The sequence below is a fragment of the Dysidea avara genome, chromosome 1, assembly GCF_963678975.1.
Source record: "Dysidea avara chromosome 1, odDysAvar1.4, whole genome shotgun sequence".
Taxonomy (NCBI): Eukaryota; Metazoa; Porifera; class Demospongiae; order Dictyoceratida; family Dysideidae; genus Dysidea; species Dysidea avara.
This window is the reverse complement of record NC_089272.1, coordinates 8,856,661-8,874,007: the sequence shown is the minus strand read 5'-3', so window position 1 is coordinate 8,874,007 and position 17,347 is coordinate 8,856,661. Positions and strand designations below refer to the sequence as shown.

Genomic DNA, 17,347 nt, shown 5'->3' with positions numbered 1-17,347 from the left:
TTCGTCCCCTATTCTTGGAATTGGGATGGGTTGTGCGTGACTACGTCACTTCGGCCCGAGAGGTGCCTTTTGGCGTACCGCAGTACACACAATAAATCCTTCATCCTTATCTTCCCAAAATAACTTACAGGCTTCCATTGATGATCAATTATTTGCAAGCATTTTCAACACCTCACAATCCGTGACCAGGCTCGTTTACGTGCTGTTACTCACTCCTCTGGTGTCAGCAGTGGCTGGCTGAAGGCCATCCCTCAACCAACATTGGGTTTGGCCTTTTCTCCACATGAGTTTGTTATTGCTGTCCGTTTATGGTTGGGTGTTCCTCTTTTCCCATTGTTACCACTTTGTACATGTTTGTCTGTCATAGATCAGTTTGGTGACCATCTTCTTGGTTGCTCTCATGGCCTACTACGTAGACCCTATCCAATGCCATGATGCTCTTGTTTCTATAGTACATCATGCTCTACTGCAAGATCACCCTGGTGTTCTCCATGAGCAAAGCATTGCCTCTGATCAATCTCGTCCTGGGGACATTTACCATCCTGATTTTATTCTAGGCCGTCCTGCTTACTTTGACCGCTCTGTCAGGTGCACAACTCAGCCTTCCTTTATTTCCGCTGCTGCATCTAAGGCTGGGATAGCTGCTGCTGCTGGTGAGAAGGCTAAGGATGACCATTATTTGGAAACTGTTAACAACCATGGTAGTGAATTTTTTCCCCTGGTTTGCGAGTCGTTTGGTGTTTGGACACCCTTTGCTTTATCAACCTTATCCACGATTGCCAACTGTACCACTGTTACAAGTGGTATTCCCAGACAGTTAGCAAGGAAACAATTGCTTCAGCGCTTGTCAGTTACTCTCTGGCGATATAATGCCAAAATGATCCTGAGGCATTATGGCTTATGCCCAGAAGATGGCATAGACTTGTTGAACTAAGTTATTAATTAAGGTTGTTTTGTAGTTAAGGTAGCTAGTTTTGTAGTTAAAGTACTTAGTTTGGTAGGTAAGTTGGTTAGAATTTTGTATAGCATGTATAACTTTATTTCTATACATCCTTCATGGACTTACCAGTGTCCTCCTTTGTGTCCCGTTCATCTTTGCTGACAGTGAAAAGTGTCGATTTGGTGATGGCTTCCCTTCATAACAGAAATCGTCCGTATTTGTCATAGTGGCTACAGAGGTGCTTTTTGAACAGTTCTTGATTCGTAATGCTGTGCAATGGGTTGAACATAGCTGACAACGAAGCGTAATGGATACTTAAGTTTTCAGATGATAATTGATACCTAGATAGGCATGCGTACATTATGCCGGAATAATTTTTGGAATAATCGGTGGCAAAAAGAATCAGGAATAATTCCGGAATAATAGGGTGATCTTCCAGAATAATTAATTAGAATTCGGACATTTTCTGTGTAGTATAACAGAAAAATTTGCAAAGGAACATCCACAATCATTGCTAGCACAAAATTGGGCAAAAAGATAGAGATACTCTAATAGAGCAGTCACTTACCCTAATAGAACAGTCAGACAAGTTTATTTGTGACTGCTCTATTAGAGTATTTCAAACTTTGGATATAGTTTCTATGCTTGCAAGCGGTTATATTTTCAGCTGCAGAAGAATATTCATTTGACTTTTGCAATTCCAAGAATTACTCCGGTAATATTTGAGAATAATAGATGAATAAAAAAGAATTGCCAGAAAGAATAATACGTAATATTAAAAAGCATAATGTACTCAAGCCTATACCTAGAGCGTGCGGTGTTATTTCTTTTTTTTGATGCGATGTGCGTGGTCACAATAATTTATTGGCTGTTGATATTTAGCTAGTCATTGCTATTTTTTTTTAAAAATTAGAAAAAATTGTGGCACAAAAAGGTATAAGAAACGAAAAAAGTGTGATCTGACCGAGGCTCAAACCCACACATCCAGATTTGGAGTACCCACGCTCTACCACTGTACCAACGGTGCTTGCTAGCTACTCCTCTTCTTTTGTACTATTTAAATGTCACAAATATAAAATACTATATATTCTAACCAGTGAAGAAGAAACTAAAGCTGAACCTGACCCTAACCCTAATGCTAACCTGATGTTTGCCAGTTAAACATAATGATGACTTTCACTGTCTGTATAAAGGTAAGTTTTTGAGTGAATTCGAGGTTAGCTAAAGTTGGCCCGGCAGCCCCGGCTTTGCCGGGATGCTCACTTCGCTCCCTCCAACCCTAGCTCACCTTGAACTCACCCAAAAACTGACCTTCATACAACTAGTGTGTTTGATACTCGAGACACTTCTAATGTTTATACAACAAACGACCGGCTAAATATATTTTTGAATGCTTAGCCTGTGACCGGCTAAATATAAAAAAGTTAACAAACAAGTACACAAAAAACTCGGAATTTTCAACTAGAGTCAGTAGGGACCATAACACATTAATAAAACAAGCTGGAGTAGTGCACGATATTAAATCACAGTAAAACAATAAGAAGTGTTATATCCCTACTGTGCATTTCTATTGTGGTATCTTGGCACATTAGGGATATAACACTTCTTATTGTTTTACTGTGATTTAGTATTGTGCACTGCTCCATGCAGCTTGCTTTATTGGATGGTCCCTACTCTAGTTGAAAACTCCAATTTTTTGTGTACTTGTTATTATTATGCAATTATTATTATTATTGGTTACATAATTACAAAACACAGTACAGAAACAAAAAAAACTTTACAGTCAGCAAAAAAAACATCATTAACATAATTAGGCCAAGGGCTTGTGGGGTAGCTGGTGGTATGTATCTTATGGTGAATTCCCTACTTGATGTGTTAAATAATCTTTTTCAGGTGAAAATACTACAAACTGTTTACTGTACACACGTAAGAAGAAGATAATGCGAGAACAATAGTCTTAGTTAGCAGACATCTAGCTATGGAATTCAGTTGGAAATTACATGTGTAAGTACATTGTCTATATACTCATACAGTGAGTGCTATAATTTCATTTGACAGAATGTGTGTGGCAGCAACATGTTGAATCCAGTCTTGGTGAAATCTGTATAGAAGAAAAAAGGGTCTTTGGAAACTGGAAGTGACAGAATGGAATATAAATTAGAATATCTTATGTGTATCTGACTTATGTGGACATAAATCATCAAACAGATGTGCTACTGCTGCTCTAGTATTACCCCAAGGGCCTCTGGAAAGTGTCAGCATGGTAATAGTCCAGTCATTTTATGAAAAAAAGGGGGTCAACCTAAAACTAATTGCAACACAAATGGTTTCAACAGTGTCTAGCACAGAAAAATGTGCTCTATAACATATCAAAAGTCCCAGAAAATTCCATAAGGGGAAAGTGATGACCTTTTTGGCCATTTAAAGCAAAAAAATAGGATTTGTGCTTCTATTTCAGCTGTACATTTCCAAACTATTTATATACATTTGGCATCACATGATTGCTCTCAGCTCACTATAAGGAACAAGATGATACTTGTTGGTATCCATAGCTTGATTTGTTCTAAAGTTATCATTTTACTGGACAAAACTGACATCATTTAGTCCTGCCCATGCACTTAAGTAAATTTTGGTTTAAGCTATTTATTGCTTGTCTAATGATAATTTCCCATGGCAAGGGACATTTTTATAACAGAGGGTCATAATAGAGACTAGAAGGTACCTGTATTACCATGGAAACCAAGAAATAGCATAGCTTTATACACAATTCAGTTGTTTTTATTCTCCATTGTCATGAAGATGGGTTAAATTCTTTACATTTCCAAACCTAACATTGTACAAATTAAGTTAGCTACACACAATGGCATTCACTACAATGGCGGATCCAGGATGGGGCATTTGGGGTAAATGTCCCCCCTACCTTGTGGAGGAGCCAGCCATGCTTCTGATTAAAATAGCTACTAAACTTTGTCAGGCGAAGATCAGTTTATCAATTCATGAAAATATGCACATTTTACAGGCATATATTACAAATTCACCTGAAACCAAAGTGAACCAAAATCAAACTAGCTGTAAAATTGTCACCCAGCACCTTCGTGCGGACTAAGCGCCTCTAAAAATAATTACCGTGTTGCTGTTGTTTAAGACATTCAGAGCCTTTACAACCATCTGAAAAGCAAAAATCAACGGTGAGACACTACTAAGAGGTGATTATTTGCTGCTTCAAAAATGCAGCACTGAACTAGAGGATCTGGCTCTCCACAACCATCTACAACTTACCCTGTTTGTGCCCCTCCCCTTGCTAGCTCCTGGATCCGCCCCTGCATTACTATAAACTTGTACTTTAACCATGGCCATGTTAGTACAAAATTTATTCTCTTGTGTATATAAATGGTAAGTTTTGCTTTCATTCAGTGTTGGTATCTGTATCGCCTTCTTCATGGATTGAGGTATTCGAGTTGGTGCAGCCCGTTCCCTTGCAGTTTCCACAAACAGAGAGCATTTTACAATGTATTTCTTGCAAGTGCATCTCATGCTGCTGCAGTCAGTGTGGCAGTTACATCTAATCATTTTCAACAGCTCATCTGGAGCAGGTGATAAATCAGTTAGCACATGCACAGGCATCAGTTTTCCATCATAGTCTTTCCACCCTCATGCAGTTGGCTGCATTTCACTGATATTGCCTTTCCACTCTTGTATTTGGACATACACACGGAAACTGTGATATTTAGCAGCAGCTGAAATAGGTGGCAAAGTTTGTGGAAGAATAAATGTAGTACTTTTAGCTACCTTTTCACAAAAACGCTAGTCATCAACAATAGATATGGTACATCTGAGGGGGGCCAAAGGATGTTCTGGAGTGGCTGTGTCATTCACCAAAGATACGAAGCTGAACATGAAGAAGAAAACTTTTTTATTGAACAGCACCAACAAGCAGCAGTTGATTAATATGCTTTGCTGCTTCTTGGTAGGCCTGCGCCTAATGTGCCGGCATAATTTTTAGAATAATAGGTCACCAATTTTGTGAGAATAATTCCGGAATAATAGGATTGTTACAGGAATAATTTTGGAACTATCGGACGTCCATGTGGGAATAATCGGTGGAATTAAGGGGCGTAGCAAAAAAATAATCGGTAAAATTATTTTTTTGTACATTTGGATAAAGCAACTATTAAACCTTCTTGCTGTGAAATTTCACAACCAAAGCTTCTTTCTGCTAGGAGATATAGGTGATTTTATCAGACCATGTAGTGATTTCACCATGGACCAGGAATACTTGATTTAACTATCGGAAGTCTCTTTATAATACTTTTAGACAGTAGGAATGGAATTATTTGTAAACAAAGTGATTTGTCACAATTTGTCACACTTAATCACTCACAGAAGTCAAAGTATTAATATGAAAAGTTACTTTGTAATATAATAGACAGTAAATTGACCATATCTCTGGAACCCTTCAAGATATCAAGCTGAAATTTTGACACAAGATGGATAAACATCCAGTGCCTCCTTTTAGCTACAAAAAATAATATTGACCAATGTGCCAAAAGGGATGGTTTCCAAAATTGGGTCACAAATGATGTCATGGCTGCAGGAGAGCAAGCAATAGTGGATTTGTACAATGGAAATTTAAAAGAAGGAGTAAACTCTCTCCACTACAAGTGTTTTTATGAAAATGTAGCTAAAAGAACTACAGTTGTTCATCCACAAACTTTGTCACCTACTTCAGCTGCTGCTAAATATCACAGTTTCCGTGCATATGTCCAAATACAAGAGTGGAAAGGTGATATCAGTGAAATGTAGCAAACTGCATGAGGGTGAAAAGATTATGATGGAAAACTGATGCCTGTGCATGCACTAACTGATTTATCACCTGCTCCAGATGAGCTGTTGAAAATGATTAGATGTAACTGCCACACTGACTGAGATGCACTTGCAAGAAACACAATGCGAAATGCTCTTGTTTGTGGCAACTGCAAGGGAACAGGCTGCACCAACTCAAATACCTCAATCCATGAAGAAGACGATACAGATACCAACACTGAATGAAAGTAAAACTTACCATTTATATACAAAAGAGAATAAATTTTCCACTGCCATGGCCATGGTTAAAGTACAATTTTATTGTAATGAATGTCATTGTGTGTGTACCTACTTAATTTGTACAATGTCAGGTTTGGAATTGTAAAGAATTAAATCCATCTTCATGACATGAAAACAAACAAATTGTATATAAAGCTATGCTATTTCTTGGTTTCCATGGTAACACATGCACCTTCTAGTTTTCACTATGACCCTCTGTTATAAAAATGTCCCTTGCCATGGGAAATTATCATTAGACAAGCAATAAATAGCTTAAACCAAAATTTAATTAAGCACGTGGGTGGGACTAAATAATGTCAGTTTTGTCCACTAAAATGATGATAACTTTTGAAAAAAAAAGTAAGCTATGGATACCAAACAAGTAACATCTTGTTCCTTATAGTGAGAGCAAATCCCAATTGCAAATAGTTTGGATAATGTACAGCTGAAATAGAAGCACAAATCCTTTTTTTTTGCTAAAAATGGCTAAAAGGTCATTCAAAAGGTCACTTTCCCCTTATGGGATTTTCTAGGACTTTTGATATTTTATAGAGCACATTTGTCTGTGCTAGAAACTGTTGAAACCATTTGTGTTGCAATTAGTTTAGGGTCAAACCATAAAATGACTGGACTATAAGTTAGAATTATTTTATGTGTACCTTACTAAACGTTCCCGCAGAGTGCTGGCTTCTCCATTACTACTGCTGCTTCCAGTATCACCAAAGGGTCTCTGGAAAATGACATGCAGCATGGTAAACTAGAATGTCAATAATTATGTGACCCAATTTTGAAAACCATCCTTTTTGGCACATTGATCAATGTTCTCTTTTGTAGCTAAAATGAGGCACTTGTTGTTTATCTAATCTTGTGTCAAAATTTTAGCTGGATATCTTGAAGGGTTCCAGAGATATGGTCAATTTATAATTACTGTCTAATACATTACAAAGTAACTTTTCATATTAATGCAATGAATTCTGTGAGTGTATATATGATTAAGCATGACACATGATGACAAATCACTTTGTTTACAAATAATTCCATTCCTACTGTCTAAAAATATTATAAAGAGACTTTTGATGGCTAAATCAAGTGTTCCTGGTCCTTTTCTTCAATTAAATGCCATGTATCATTGTCTAAGACTTAGTTTTAACCATTCTATCACCTGAACAAATCACCCCATTTGTAAGTTAATTGGTTTCTCACACATGGTGAAATCACTACATGGTCTGATAAAATCATTCATATCTCCTAGCAGAAAAAGCTTAGGGTGTGAAATTTCACAGGATGAAGGCTTAATAGCAGATGTGTAAAAAAAAGTTGTTTTTTTTAATTGCTGAAATTTTTAATTGAGTTTTCCTGCAAATTTTGCATGTTCCCACAAGGATGGTTTTCCAAATTTAGGTCACATAATTATGTGTATCTGACTTGCATGGATGTAATGTTCATGCAGAGTTCTGGCTTCTCTGCTATTGCTGCTCTAGGATCCTTGGAAAGTGACAACATGGTAAGTTAGAATGTCTTATATGTATCTGACTTACATGTTCATGCAGAGTCCTGGCTTCTCTGCTGCTACTGCTGCTCTAGTATCACCCGAAGGGTCTCTGGAAAGTGACAGCATGGTAAGTTAATATACCAATATGTGTATCGGACTGGCTTCCTTGCTACTGCTGCTCTAGTATCACCCCAAGGATCTTTGGAAAGTGGCAACATGGTAAGTTAGAATATGTTATGTGTGTCTTGATTTACATGAACATAAATATTGACACAGAGATCTGGTTTTTTCATCACTGCTGCCCTAGCATATCACCCCAAGAGTTCTGGAAAGTGGCAGCAAGGTAATATGTGTATCTAATTAACTTACATGGATGTGTAAATGTTCACGCAGAGTCCTGGCTTCTTTGCTACTGCTGTTCTAGTATCACCCCAAGGATCTCTGGAAAGTGGCAACATGATATCAATATGTGTATCTTGACTTACATGGACATAAATGGTCACACAGAGTCCTGGTTTCTCCACTACTGCTGCTCTAGTATAATATGCATGACATCTATGTGTTGAACCTTAGGGTTAAGGATCACAAGAAAAGAAACAAGATGATAATTTATGCCCTGCTGAAGAACTGTGACCTCATTTTATTCGTATGTATGATTGTACAATGTTTAAAGGTTAAAATAATTTCACTGACTTTTGTCAGTGAATTTCACAAAAGAAAAACAAACCAAAATTAGTACTCAAAAATCTGTGACTGTTGCAGATGATGCAAGAGACATTAAATAATTTTATATAATTACCTTTAGTTCATTTAACACTTTGTAGGAGTTAACATATAGGGTTTTGTTTCTGCAGACTAGACTAAGCTAGAATATTCTAAACTAGTCAGACTGATTTTCACTACTATGTATTCTAGGCCAATATAAAAGGAATTGTTGTATTCTTGTTTAATGCTGGTAAAATAAGTGAACCTGTTACAACTTGAACTCTGTCGATCACGACAGTGACCACTGTGGCAAGTAGTGAAGGGATGAAAATCCAGTGACCTTCACTAGCATAAGTCAGTGATTTCACTAAACTTTATTTTCTAGTGACCACTGTGGCAAGCATTTACTAATAATTATTTTTTCTAGTGACATTTACTGTGTCGTTTTTACTGTGTATGGAACTCTCTGATCTATCACAATCACTAGCTGTAAATTCCTGTAATAAAACAGAAAGTGAAGGAATCATTCAATTCTTATCAAACTTTGACAATACTCCTTGTTGTTTTTATTACTTTTCTCCCTGTTCCAGTTGTTCCAATACCCCTGCATCTAACAATTATAGCTAGCTATTTGTAGCTAATTATGTCCTGGATGTGCTGTGCTTTGTCATTTTTACTACTATGTTTCACTGTACTGGCCATTTGTGGGAGCAGAACGCTACAGTCAACAGAGCTCCCTGCTGTCTCCATTGATCTGCATTTGTGACTGAATTTGACAAAACAAGGCTTCGATGCACAAAGCTTTGTTAGGAGATATGGCGATTTTAAGTAATCATTGTGTAATAACTTCTCAGTGCCTACAGCTGTGCAAAACAAAATTTGCACCAATTATTCATCTATTTACTAGCTATCACTTAGTGGGTGTATACATTTCTGATACCCAAACTTTGCCCTGTTTTGGGCAGCTTTTTTCGAGTGGGTAATAATATCACAGGTGGTAGTGATAGGGTAGGAGGGTGGGAGGATGGGGGTGGTGGGTGGGCTTAATAAAGGGATATAAAATGAAGTAAGAAGATGATTGGAATCCAGAGGCCAAGTTTGGGCTCTCCATGGCCCTCAAATCACTCCAAATTGACTGAGAACACTATTGGCGAGCTCTCTGTGAAGTCCCAGCTCACTACACACCATTATCACAAAGCCATGACCATTTAATGGCGCCAATCTCCCACTCGTAGCTTTGACAGGGTCGGAAGAAAGCTGCTACAGAAACCAGACTTGCCAGTCCTGAAGAAAGTACAGTGTGGCATATGATAGTGTATTAGACCAGCAATCCATTTCTGGTAAATACGTAAGTTTGATTTTGTGTGTGTGGAAGCCTTGTTATATGAAATCCGGTCACATTTAGTGGAGAGCCATATTCTTGTTGATTAGAACAATTGTGATTTTGTTTGTTTCATTTCAATAATAGTCAAGTCATAGAAAAAATTTTTATATGGCCTCAGATACAAGTACCGTATAGCCTAAATATTTCAAGGGAGAGAGGTTTTGGGGGTTAACAGTGAAAATGTTCTCCATATAGTCTAATACATTTTGGGAGTGTCTGCAAAAAATATAGCTGCACTGTAATCATGTGTATAATTTACTTTGGGGTGTTATTCACTCCCTGGATGCATTGGCATGCTGTCTGCCCAGTAACAATCAATTAATTGGGTAACATTGCTCAACCTCCCCCTCAAACAATTTAGGCTATACGGTAAACAGAGTTCAAATTTGATGTGTGGGAGAGTTGAAACACTGGCATGGTATTACTTGATGGCACTTTACTCTGTAAATGTTGTACAGTCATGTGCTGATAAAGTATACAGGCTGTGCCTTTTTTTTGATTATGATGTGATTTGGGTTGAGGCTTATAGAAGCCTGTACACCCATATGCATTATACATACATAAATTAGATGCAATAAACAAAAATTAACTATGAATATAATTATTGCATTAACATAAATCGAAAGTCATAAAAAGTGATTATCTATAGCTGATTTAAAATTATTTAATGAAGAATTTCCTACAGTATCACTTGTAAGATTGTTCCAGTCATTAATTACTCTAGTGCCAAAATAGTTGACCCAACATGAATGGTGGGCAGGAGGCTTAAGTAATTAATTTTATATGCATGACCTCTAGTTTGTGTATTGTGGGAAAGAGTGAAAAAGTTGGAGTGATCCAGATTGTTGTAACCATTCAACATCTTGAAAAGAAATATCAAGTCACCCGGTCTGTGCCTGTACAAAAAGAGATGGTAAATTCATTGATGTCAGTCGATCTATGTAGACTTGTCTCTAAAAGAAGGTACTATATAGTTTTGTAGCCCACCATTGCACACCCTCAAGTTTACGTTGATCTAATACATAATGGGTCCCCAAATTACATTTCCATATTCTAATATTGGTCTAACCATTTATTTGTACAATCGTGACAGTACAAATTCATTCAAATCAATAAAGCCTCTTTTCATACAAACCAATACCTTGTTCGCTTTCATAGCTACTTCAGAAGCGTGTTGGTGGAACTTTAAAATTCGCATCAAATATATATATAATGCCCAAGTCCTTCTGAAAATTAACTGAGTCCAATGAGACACCATTAAGATAGTAGCCTCCAAAGCTATGTGTGGCTCGACCAAAGTGAATCACTTTACATTTAGTAACATTGAAATTCAGTTGCCACGCATCACACCATTTGGCTAGATTATCTAAATCAGTTTAAAGTTGTATATGGTCTGCCAATGTAGAAATGGTTCGTATAAGCTTGGTATCGTCTGCAAATAAAAACACATGACTTGAGATGGATTCCAGCATATCATTAACATAAATAAGGAAGAGAAGAGAGAATTGATCCTTGTGGAACACCATGCTTCACATCTTGTCAACACCCCATTTAAAACAATGCGCTGTCTCCTATTGGATATAAATCCATCAATCCATCTAAGAAGGTTATAAGTAATTCCATAAAGTTCAATCTTATACACTATTAAAAGCCTTTTGCAGATTCATGTAAATAACAACAGTAGGTACCCCTTGATCAAGTGATTTTGTTAAAATATCCATAATATGAAGTAACTGGATAGTGTACAAATGGCCCCTTAAAAAGCCAAATTGGTGGGATGTCAACAAATTATTGGAGTTTAGATGTTCTAGTATATTAATTTTAATAATCGATTCCATAACCTCTACTACCGTAGATGCAAGACTGCCAGGTCTATAATTACATGCAAGATGTTTACTTACTTTCTTATAACCAAAAGTAATTTTCCATTCCGATGGCAGAACACCAGACAGGAAAGACTTATTAAATAAAATGGAAAGTGAAACTGATAATTAGTCAGAAAATTCTTTGAATATACGAGGAAGCCAACCCTCTGGACCTGGAGATTTATGTTTTTAACCTATTCAATTCATCAAATACTAATGAAGCAGTTATTGTTATATTTTCCAACTTTGGTACCAAAGCTTCTGGATTTAGGACTGGAAATTGTTTAAATTTTCATTTGTGAAAACACTTGCAAAATGATTATGTGGTTTTGGGGGTTATCAGTGAAGGTTTTAGCCTTGAAATATTTAGATGTCCATATAGTCTAATACATTTTGGGAGTGTTTGCAAATCCGTTATTTTTAGCAACATTGCTCAACCTCGAAATATTTGCCCCTCAATATATTTGCCTCTCGAAATATTTAGGCTATACGGTATTAAAGCCTCATAACTCACTTGTTCTTGCCAGTATGAAAGTGATTTTTAAAAGAAAAAGGTTCGGCAGCTGGACCACATAACAAGAGTTATTAACAAGAATTGAGGGCTCAGGTGAATGCGAACAGACTATAGTGGAAGAGGCATGCCTGAAAAGGTAATAATGCACGCATATTAATTTTATTGGCTATTATTGCACAACATGCAGCTAGCTTCATAGTGAAAGTGCCCAACTGCATATATTGAATGTTTTGTGCCATAATATTATGCCAGGTTTGTATACATAGTTATGTGGAAATTCCCTGCTTTGGCAGCAGTCATGAACAAGCCAAAGTAGCCATGTACTGTAGCTACAATTCCATCATCACTACAGTTTTTGCACATTGTCAAACTAATAATTTTCTTACCTTAGTGTATATAACCAAATCAGAGATTATACTTTCCACTTGGTAGGTATACTGTTTCAAGTAATGGAATTTGGAAATGCTTTAAGACACTTTCTCACATGTACATACACATACAAGTGTTGCTATTATGGAGTTAAGGATTTCTATACATACTTTACTTCTGATATTGATACAGATGCTAAATACACTTGTGCTCACTGCCACAGACAGTTTGTAGAAAAATACAATTTTGATCTTCACTTGAAGTACAGTCAAGTCATCATGATGCTAAATCTAAGTGTGGAAAATGTGGAGAAGTGCATATTTACTACACTGATCAACCTTTAACAACATACGTGACCTATCTGTGAAAAGGGATCTTATAGCCTTTCCAATTGCATATTCTTGGTAATCCATACCTTGACTTGTGAGTATGGTACCAGCCTGAAATTTAGTCAATTTACACTCCAATGGGTTAAACATGTGATAGTTAAGTTATGACTCATCAAACTGGGAAATTTGGAAAGGTATAAGACCCTTTTTTGACATATCAGGAGAACTGAACAAAATAACCATCCCACATCCACATACTCAAGCAGTTTCCAATTCTTCAACATCATAGACACCAATACCAGCTGATGATAGTGAACACTTCCAATGTGAATTCTGTGACAAATATTTACACAAAATGAAGATCTACAGGAACAATTGCAAACCCATAATGGAGACCATCCCTGTGAAGGCCAGCATTGCAGCAAGACAAGACATGATAATTTACACAGTAAAGCTCAGAGTGGAGAAAAATCCCTCCAGTGTCAATATTGTGGAAAATCAAACTCTAAACTAAGACGACATTAGCTAACTCATATTAGTGTTGTCAGAAATGTATGCGACCAGCTAAAGAAAGTATTAATTTTACTATAGGAAAGAATTGAATCACGTTAGATGATTATGAGTAGCTACCCAAGTAGTCTATTTTTACCACTGCGAAAACTAAGGCATTTTATTAGGTGTTCTGTTTTTAGAATACTCTACATATGACTGACTTAATCTGTGGTATTTCAAACTTGACATAATCTGATGTAGAACACTGCATAATATTTATGGAAGCCAAGTATATGGTCTATGGCATGGCTTCCTGTTTCAGAATGCTACCAGCATACTCATGGAAGACATAGTAGTGAAGAATTCCTGGGATTTACTGAAAACAGATTACAGTGGACCCTCACAACTCCGACCTCCCCTGGGACCAAAGGCTGTTCAAATTACTGAAACGTTCAGATTTGTGAATCATCAATTTGTTTTAAGTTTTATTGACTAAATAAGTATATAAGAGGTCTTCACATACATCAAGTTTTCAGTACAGTACAGTGCATATGTTTTTGGAGTTAAGTTGAATGAAAGTAAGTGTCAAGGTAAGCTGCTTAGCATTACTGAAAGTGATGGGGTAGTGCACTCATCTTGACATTCATACCAAGTGAAACACTTGGTATGAATAACACTTAGTCTAGTCACTTCTTCACTTTAGCTTATCTTCATTCTTTTTAATGTCACATACAGTTGATTTGCCAATGCCATATTCTTTAGCAATGTTGCTTAAACTTGCTCCTCCAGTAATCTTTTTCAATATAGTAAACTTCTGCTCAATTGACAAGGTCACACGTTTTTGCTTTTCTTCAGCCATATTCTCAACTTTTTAACCTCACTAAAAACGCGTTTATTGCTGGGCGTTAATTATATATATATATATTTTGCTAGCTACATGACCCGTTCGGATTATCCGAGGATTAGGATTAGAGAGGGTCGGATTTGCGAGGGTCCACTGTATTCTACCAGCACATGATTACAACTTTTCATTACAATATTAAGTATAATTATATGCTTTATAACCGCACTGTACATGACCACAACTGGTTGAATGCACCTATTTATAATCACTAACTGGATGACCACTATATAGTTAAGACAGTTATTACGGCACACTGAGCATCCTTCATGATCTGCGCGAAAACGGGTTGGGTCACCCAGATCTGACCCGCCTTTACATGAATGTAAAGACTGGATTTTGTGTGTGTGTGTGTGTGTAACGAATCAACTAGCTAATTAGTTTGATTACATAAACAACATGTCATACTATTAGTTAACGCATGCAGCTTCTTTCGTGAGCCACACCTATTTATTGGGAATCATGTACTACTGTCTATAAGCATACGTCAATCCATGCATGGCCATTTTAGTATCAGCAGTAGCATTGTAGTCTGTATACTGCACGAATCCATTCTCATTACATTATACTTAGAGCCACACCCACTTACCAGATAATTGTTTTTGTATGAGCTATTTTCATTCTTCAGGCTATAGATTTGTTCGTGAGCTACGCTGGAATGTGCGAATACAGTTTGTAGAATACATACAGCCACAATAATTTATCAGTAGGGTGCTTTGAAGTTTATAGGTATAACGCGCAAAACCACACCCACACATAAGGAATGTGTTTCGCTGTCTGCGAATTCAACGAACTATACTACCTCTCAGAGGAGGTTGGACACGATATAAACACTACTAAAACTATTACCGCTAATTGCATTTCCAATACCAAGACGAAGCTTAAGTGATAAAGAAGGTATTAGCAACAGACACAGTGTTTTGTGATGTACAACAGAATTATTATTGAAACATTAGTGCCGTGTCCAGCCTCCTCTGATTACCTGTCTATCCTCTGATTACCTGTCTATCCTCTGATTACCTGTCTGGTTAATACATATAGCTTTTTAGTTAACTTAAGGTTATACATTTGTAAGGCGTAACTTTGGGCGCACGCCTCTATTTTAATCAATCGGGTCACAACTCAGCAGGTGAGTATCTGATTACAACGCTGCGCTGGTAGAGATGTACAAACTGAACATGGAAGACATGGATAATGTACAACCGTAACACCACAAGCTTGTTATATATAATTCTATTCTGTTTACAAAATAGTTAGCATTATTATGCATCTTGTTAGCTATCAGCCAACATCTAGAGTTTTGCACACAATTGTCAATGGTGAACACACACACGCACACACACACACTATAGCTATGCACCCATACACATATAAATGCAAAGTGCCTGTAGCCACAACTACTACTACTACTACTACGGATTTAATGAAATTCTACATGTACAACACATTGTACAGACAATAGTAATGATGTAACAAGCCAAAGCCTAAGCTACATCATACACAAATTAACATTCCTAAGAACGTCAACTGTTCCAAGAATGGCTGCCTTCTGCAAGGTGGCAAAAACTACTTCATTATAGGCTGGAATCTTCTTCAGATGGCTCTTCTGATTCTTTGAAACTATTCCAGAGGCTCCAAAAACAACTGGAACAACCACTACCGGCTGACAATAAGTCCTTGACATCTCCCCTGCTAACCACTGGTACTTGGTTACCTTCTCATTCTCTTTGTCAAGAACATTAATGTCAGCCGGACATGACACTTCCACAAGCAAAATCTTCTCCGGAGCCTCCTTCATAAAAACAACAATATCTAGGCGATTGCTCACAACCCGGGACATGGTGGTCATTCCAAAGTCCCACAATATCTTGATTGTGGCATTCTCTACCACAGGCAGTGGCTGATGAGAATACCAACTGTTGGCAGATGTACGAATGCCAAAAGTACGACATAAATGCCAGTGAATCACACGGGCCACCAAGTTGTGACGATGGAGATAGCTTGTTGGTGCCAGCATTGGGCATCCTGCCATTAAGTGCTGAATGGTCTCCTCGTGACTGCCACACAAACGACACATTAGAGTTGGTATAGAGACATGCATTATTTTTGCCTCATACACTCTAGTCCTTATAACCTGGTCCTGGATGGCAAAAATAGTGCTTTCTGATTCACCATGCAAAAACTCGCCAAGCCAGCGAAAGCTCCTTGATACATCTATTGGGTTGGAGCAACACCAGTTAACAAACTTACCATGCAGTGGTTTGCCCCGCAGAATATCCCAGCGACACAACCTCTGGCGATCACAAACTAAGTTTTTCAATTCATCAGCTGTAGCTTGAGCTAGGTCCCCATCTACAGAGAGTGCAGCAACTTAAGTATCCGCCCTTGAGCAAACTGACTTGCGTGGTGGCAATGATGTGTCCAACAAATAGCACATTCTAACCAAAGCATCATCAGATGTACGTAAATGATGTGCCAGCATAATAACACGACGACGATAGAGATCTTCAATGTTTAATAAACCTCTACCACCCGAATGATGGGGGAGGTAGAGGCGCTCTACTGCAGAGCGAGGATGTAAACTATTAGATGCCACCATTGTCTTACGCACCAAAATGTCAAATTGAGAAATCTCAGCTGTGGTCCAGTCAACAATTCCAAAGCCGTACGACAATAGCGGCACACAAAAAGAGTTAGTAGCCTGCACCTTAAAATGTGCATACAGAAAACTTGTCCATATAAACTTAAGCCTGCTTTTGAACTTACCAAGTACAACATCCCTACAGAGTGCGTGAGCAATGCCACCCCCCTCAGGGAAGCCCAAATAGCGATACAGACTAGCAATCTCCAACTCAGGAATCTCATCACTACTCAGTACAGGCAGTGGGCCGGTTTGAACAATCTTTCCCCTCTTGATGGTCAATTTAGCACACTTTGAGATTCCAAAACTCATTTGAATGGCATCTGAAAATCTCTGGACTGTATCCACCAGCTTGTAGAGACTATCATCATTTCGAGCGAAAAGTTTTAAATCGTCCATATACAACAAATGAGTTAGAGACACATCAGAACTCACCTTATAGCCATCAAGTCGGTCCAATAAATAGCTCAGCGGGTTCAAAGCAAGACAAAACAACAGTGGGCTTAATGTGTCACCCTGGAAAATGCCACACTTGACTGACACAGTAGACAATTGTACAGGCGTAGTATGTGGCAGCTGAAGGAATAAAGTTGTACGCCACAGAGGTAATAACTGTTGTAGACAAGTGATTAA

At 37.7% G+C, this 17,347-nt stretch overlaps 1 protein-coding gene across 1 annotated transcript; it reads right to left on the bottom strand.

Annotated features, from left to right (window-relative positions):
* Window positions 1-15,562: 15,562 nt before the first annotated feature.
* Window positions 15,563-16,097, bottom strand: LOC136255386 (uncharacterized). The gene is made up of 2 exons (XM_066048166.1): window positions 16,045-16,097; window positions 15,563-15,989 (listed from the first exon to the last, which is right to left on the bottom strand). The coding sequence occupies exons 1-2, from the start codon at window positions 16,095-16,097 to the stop codon at window positions 15,563-15,565; spliced, it is 480 nt and encodes a 159-aa protein (XP_065904238.1).
* Between the last annotated feature and the right edge of the window lie 1,250 nt (window positions 16,098-17,347).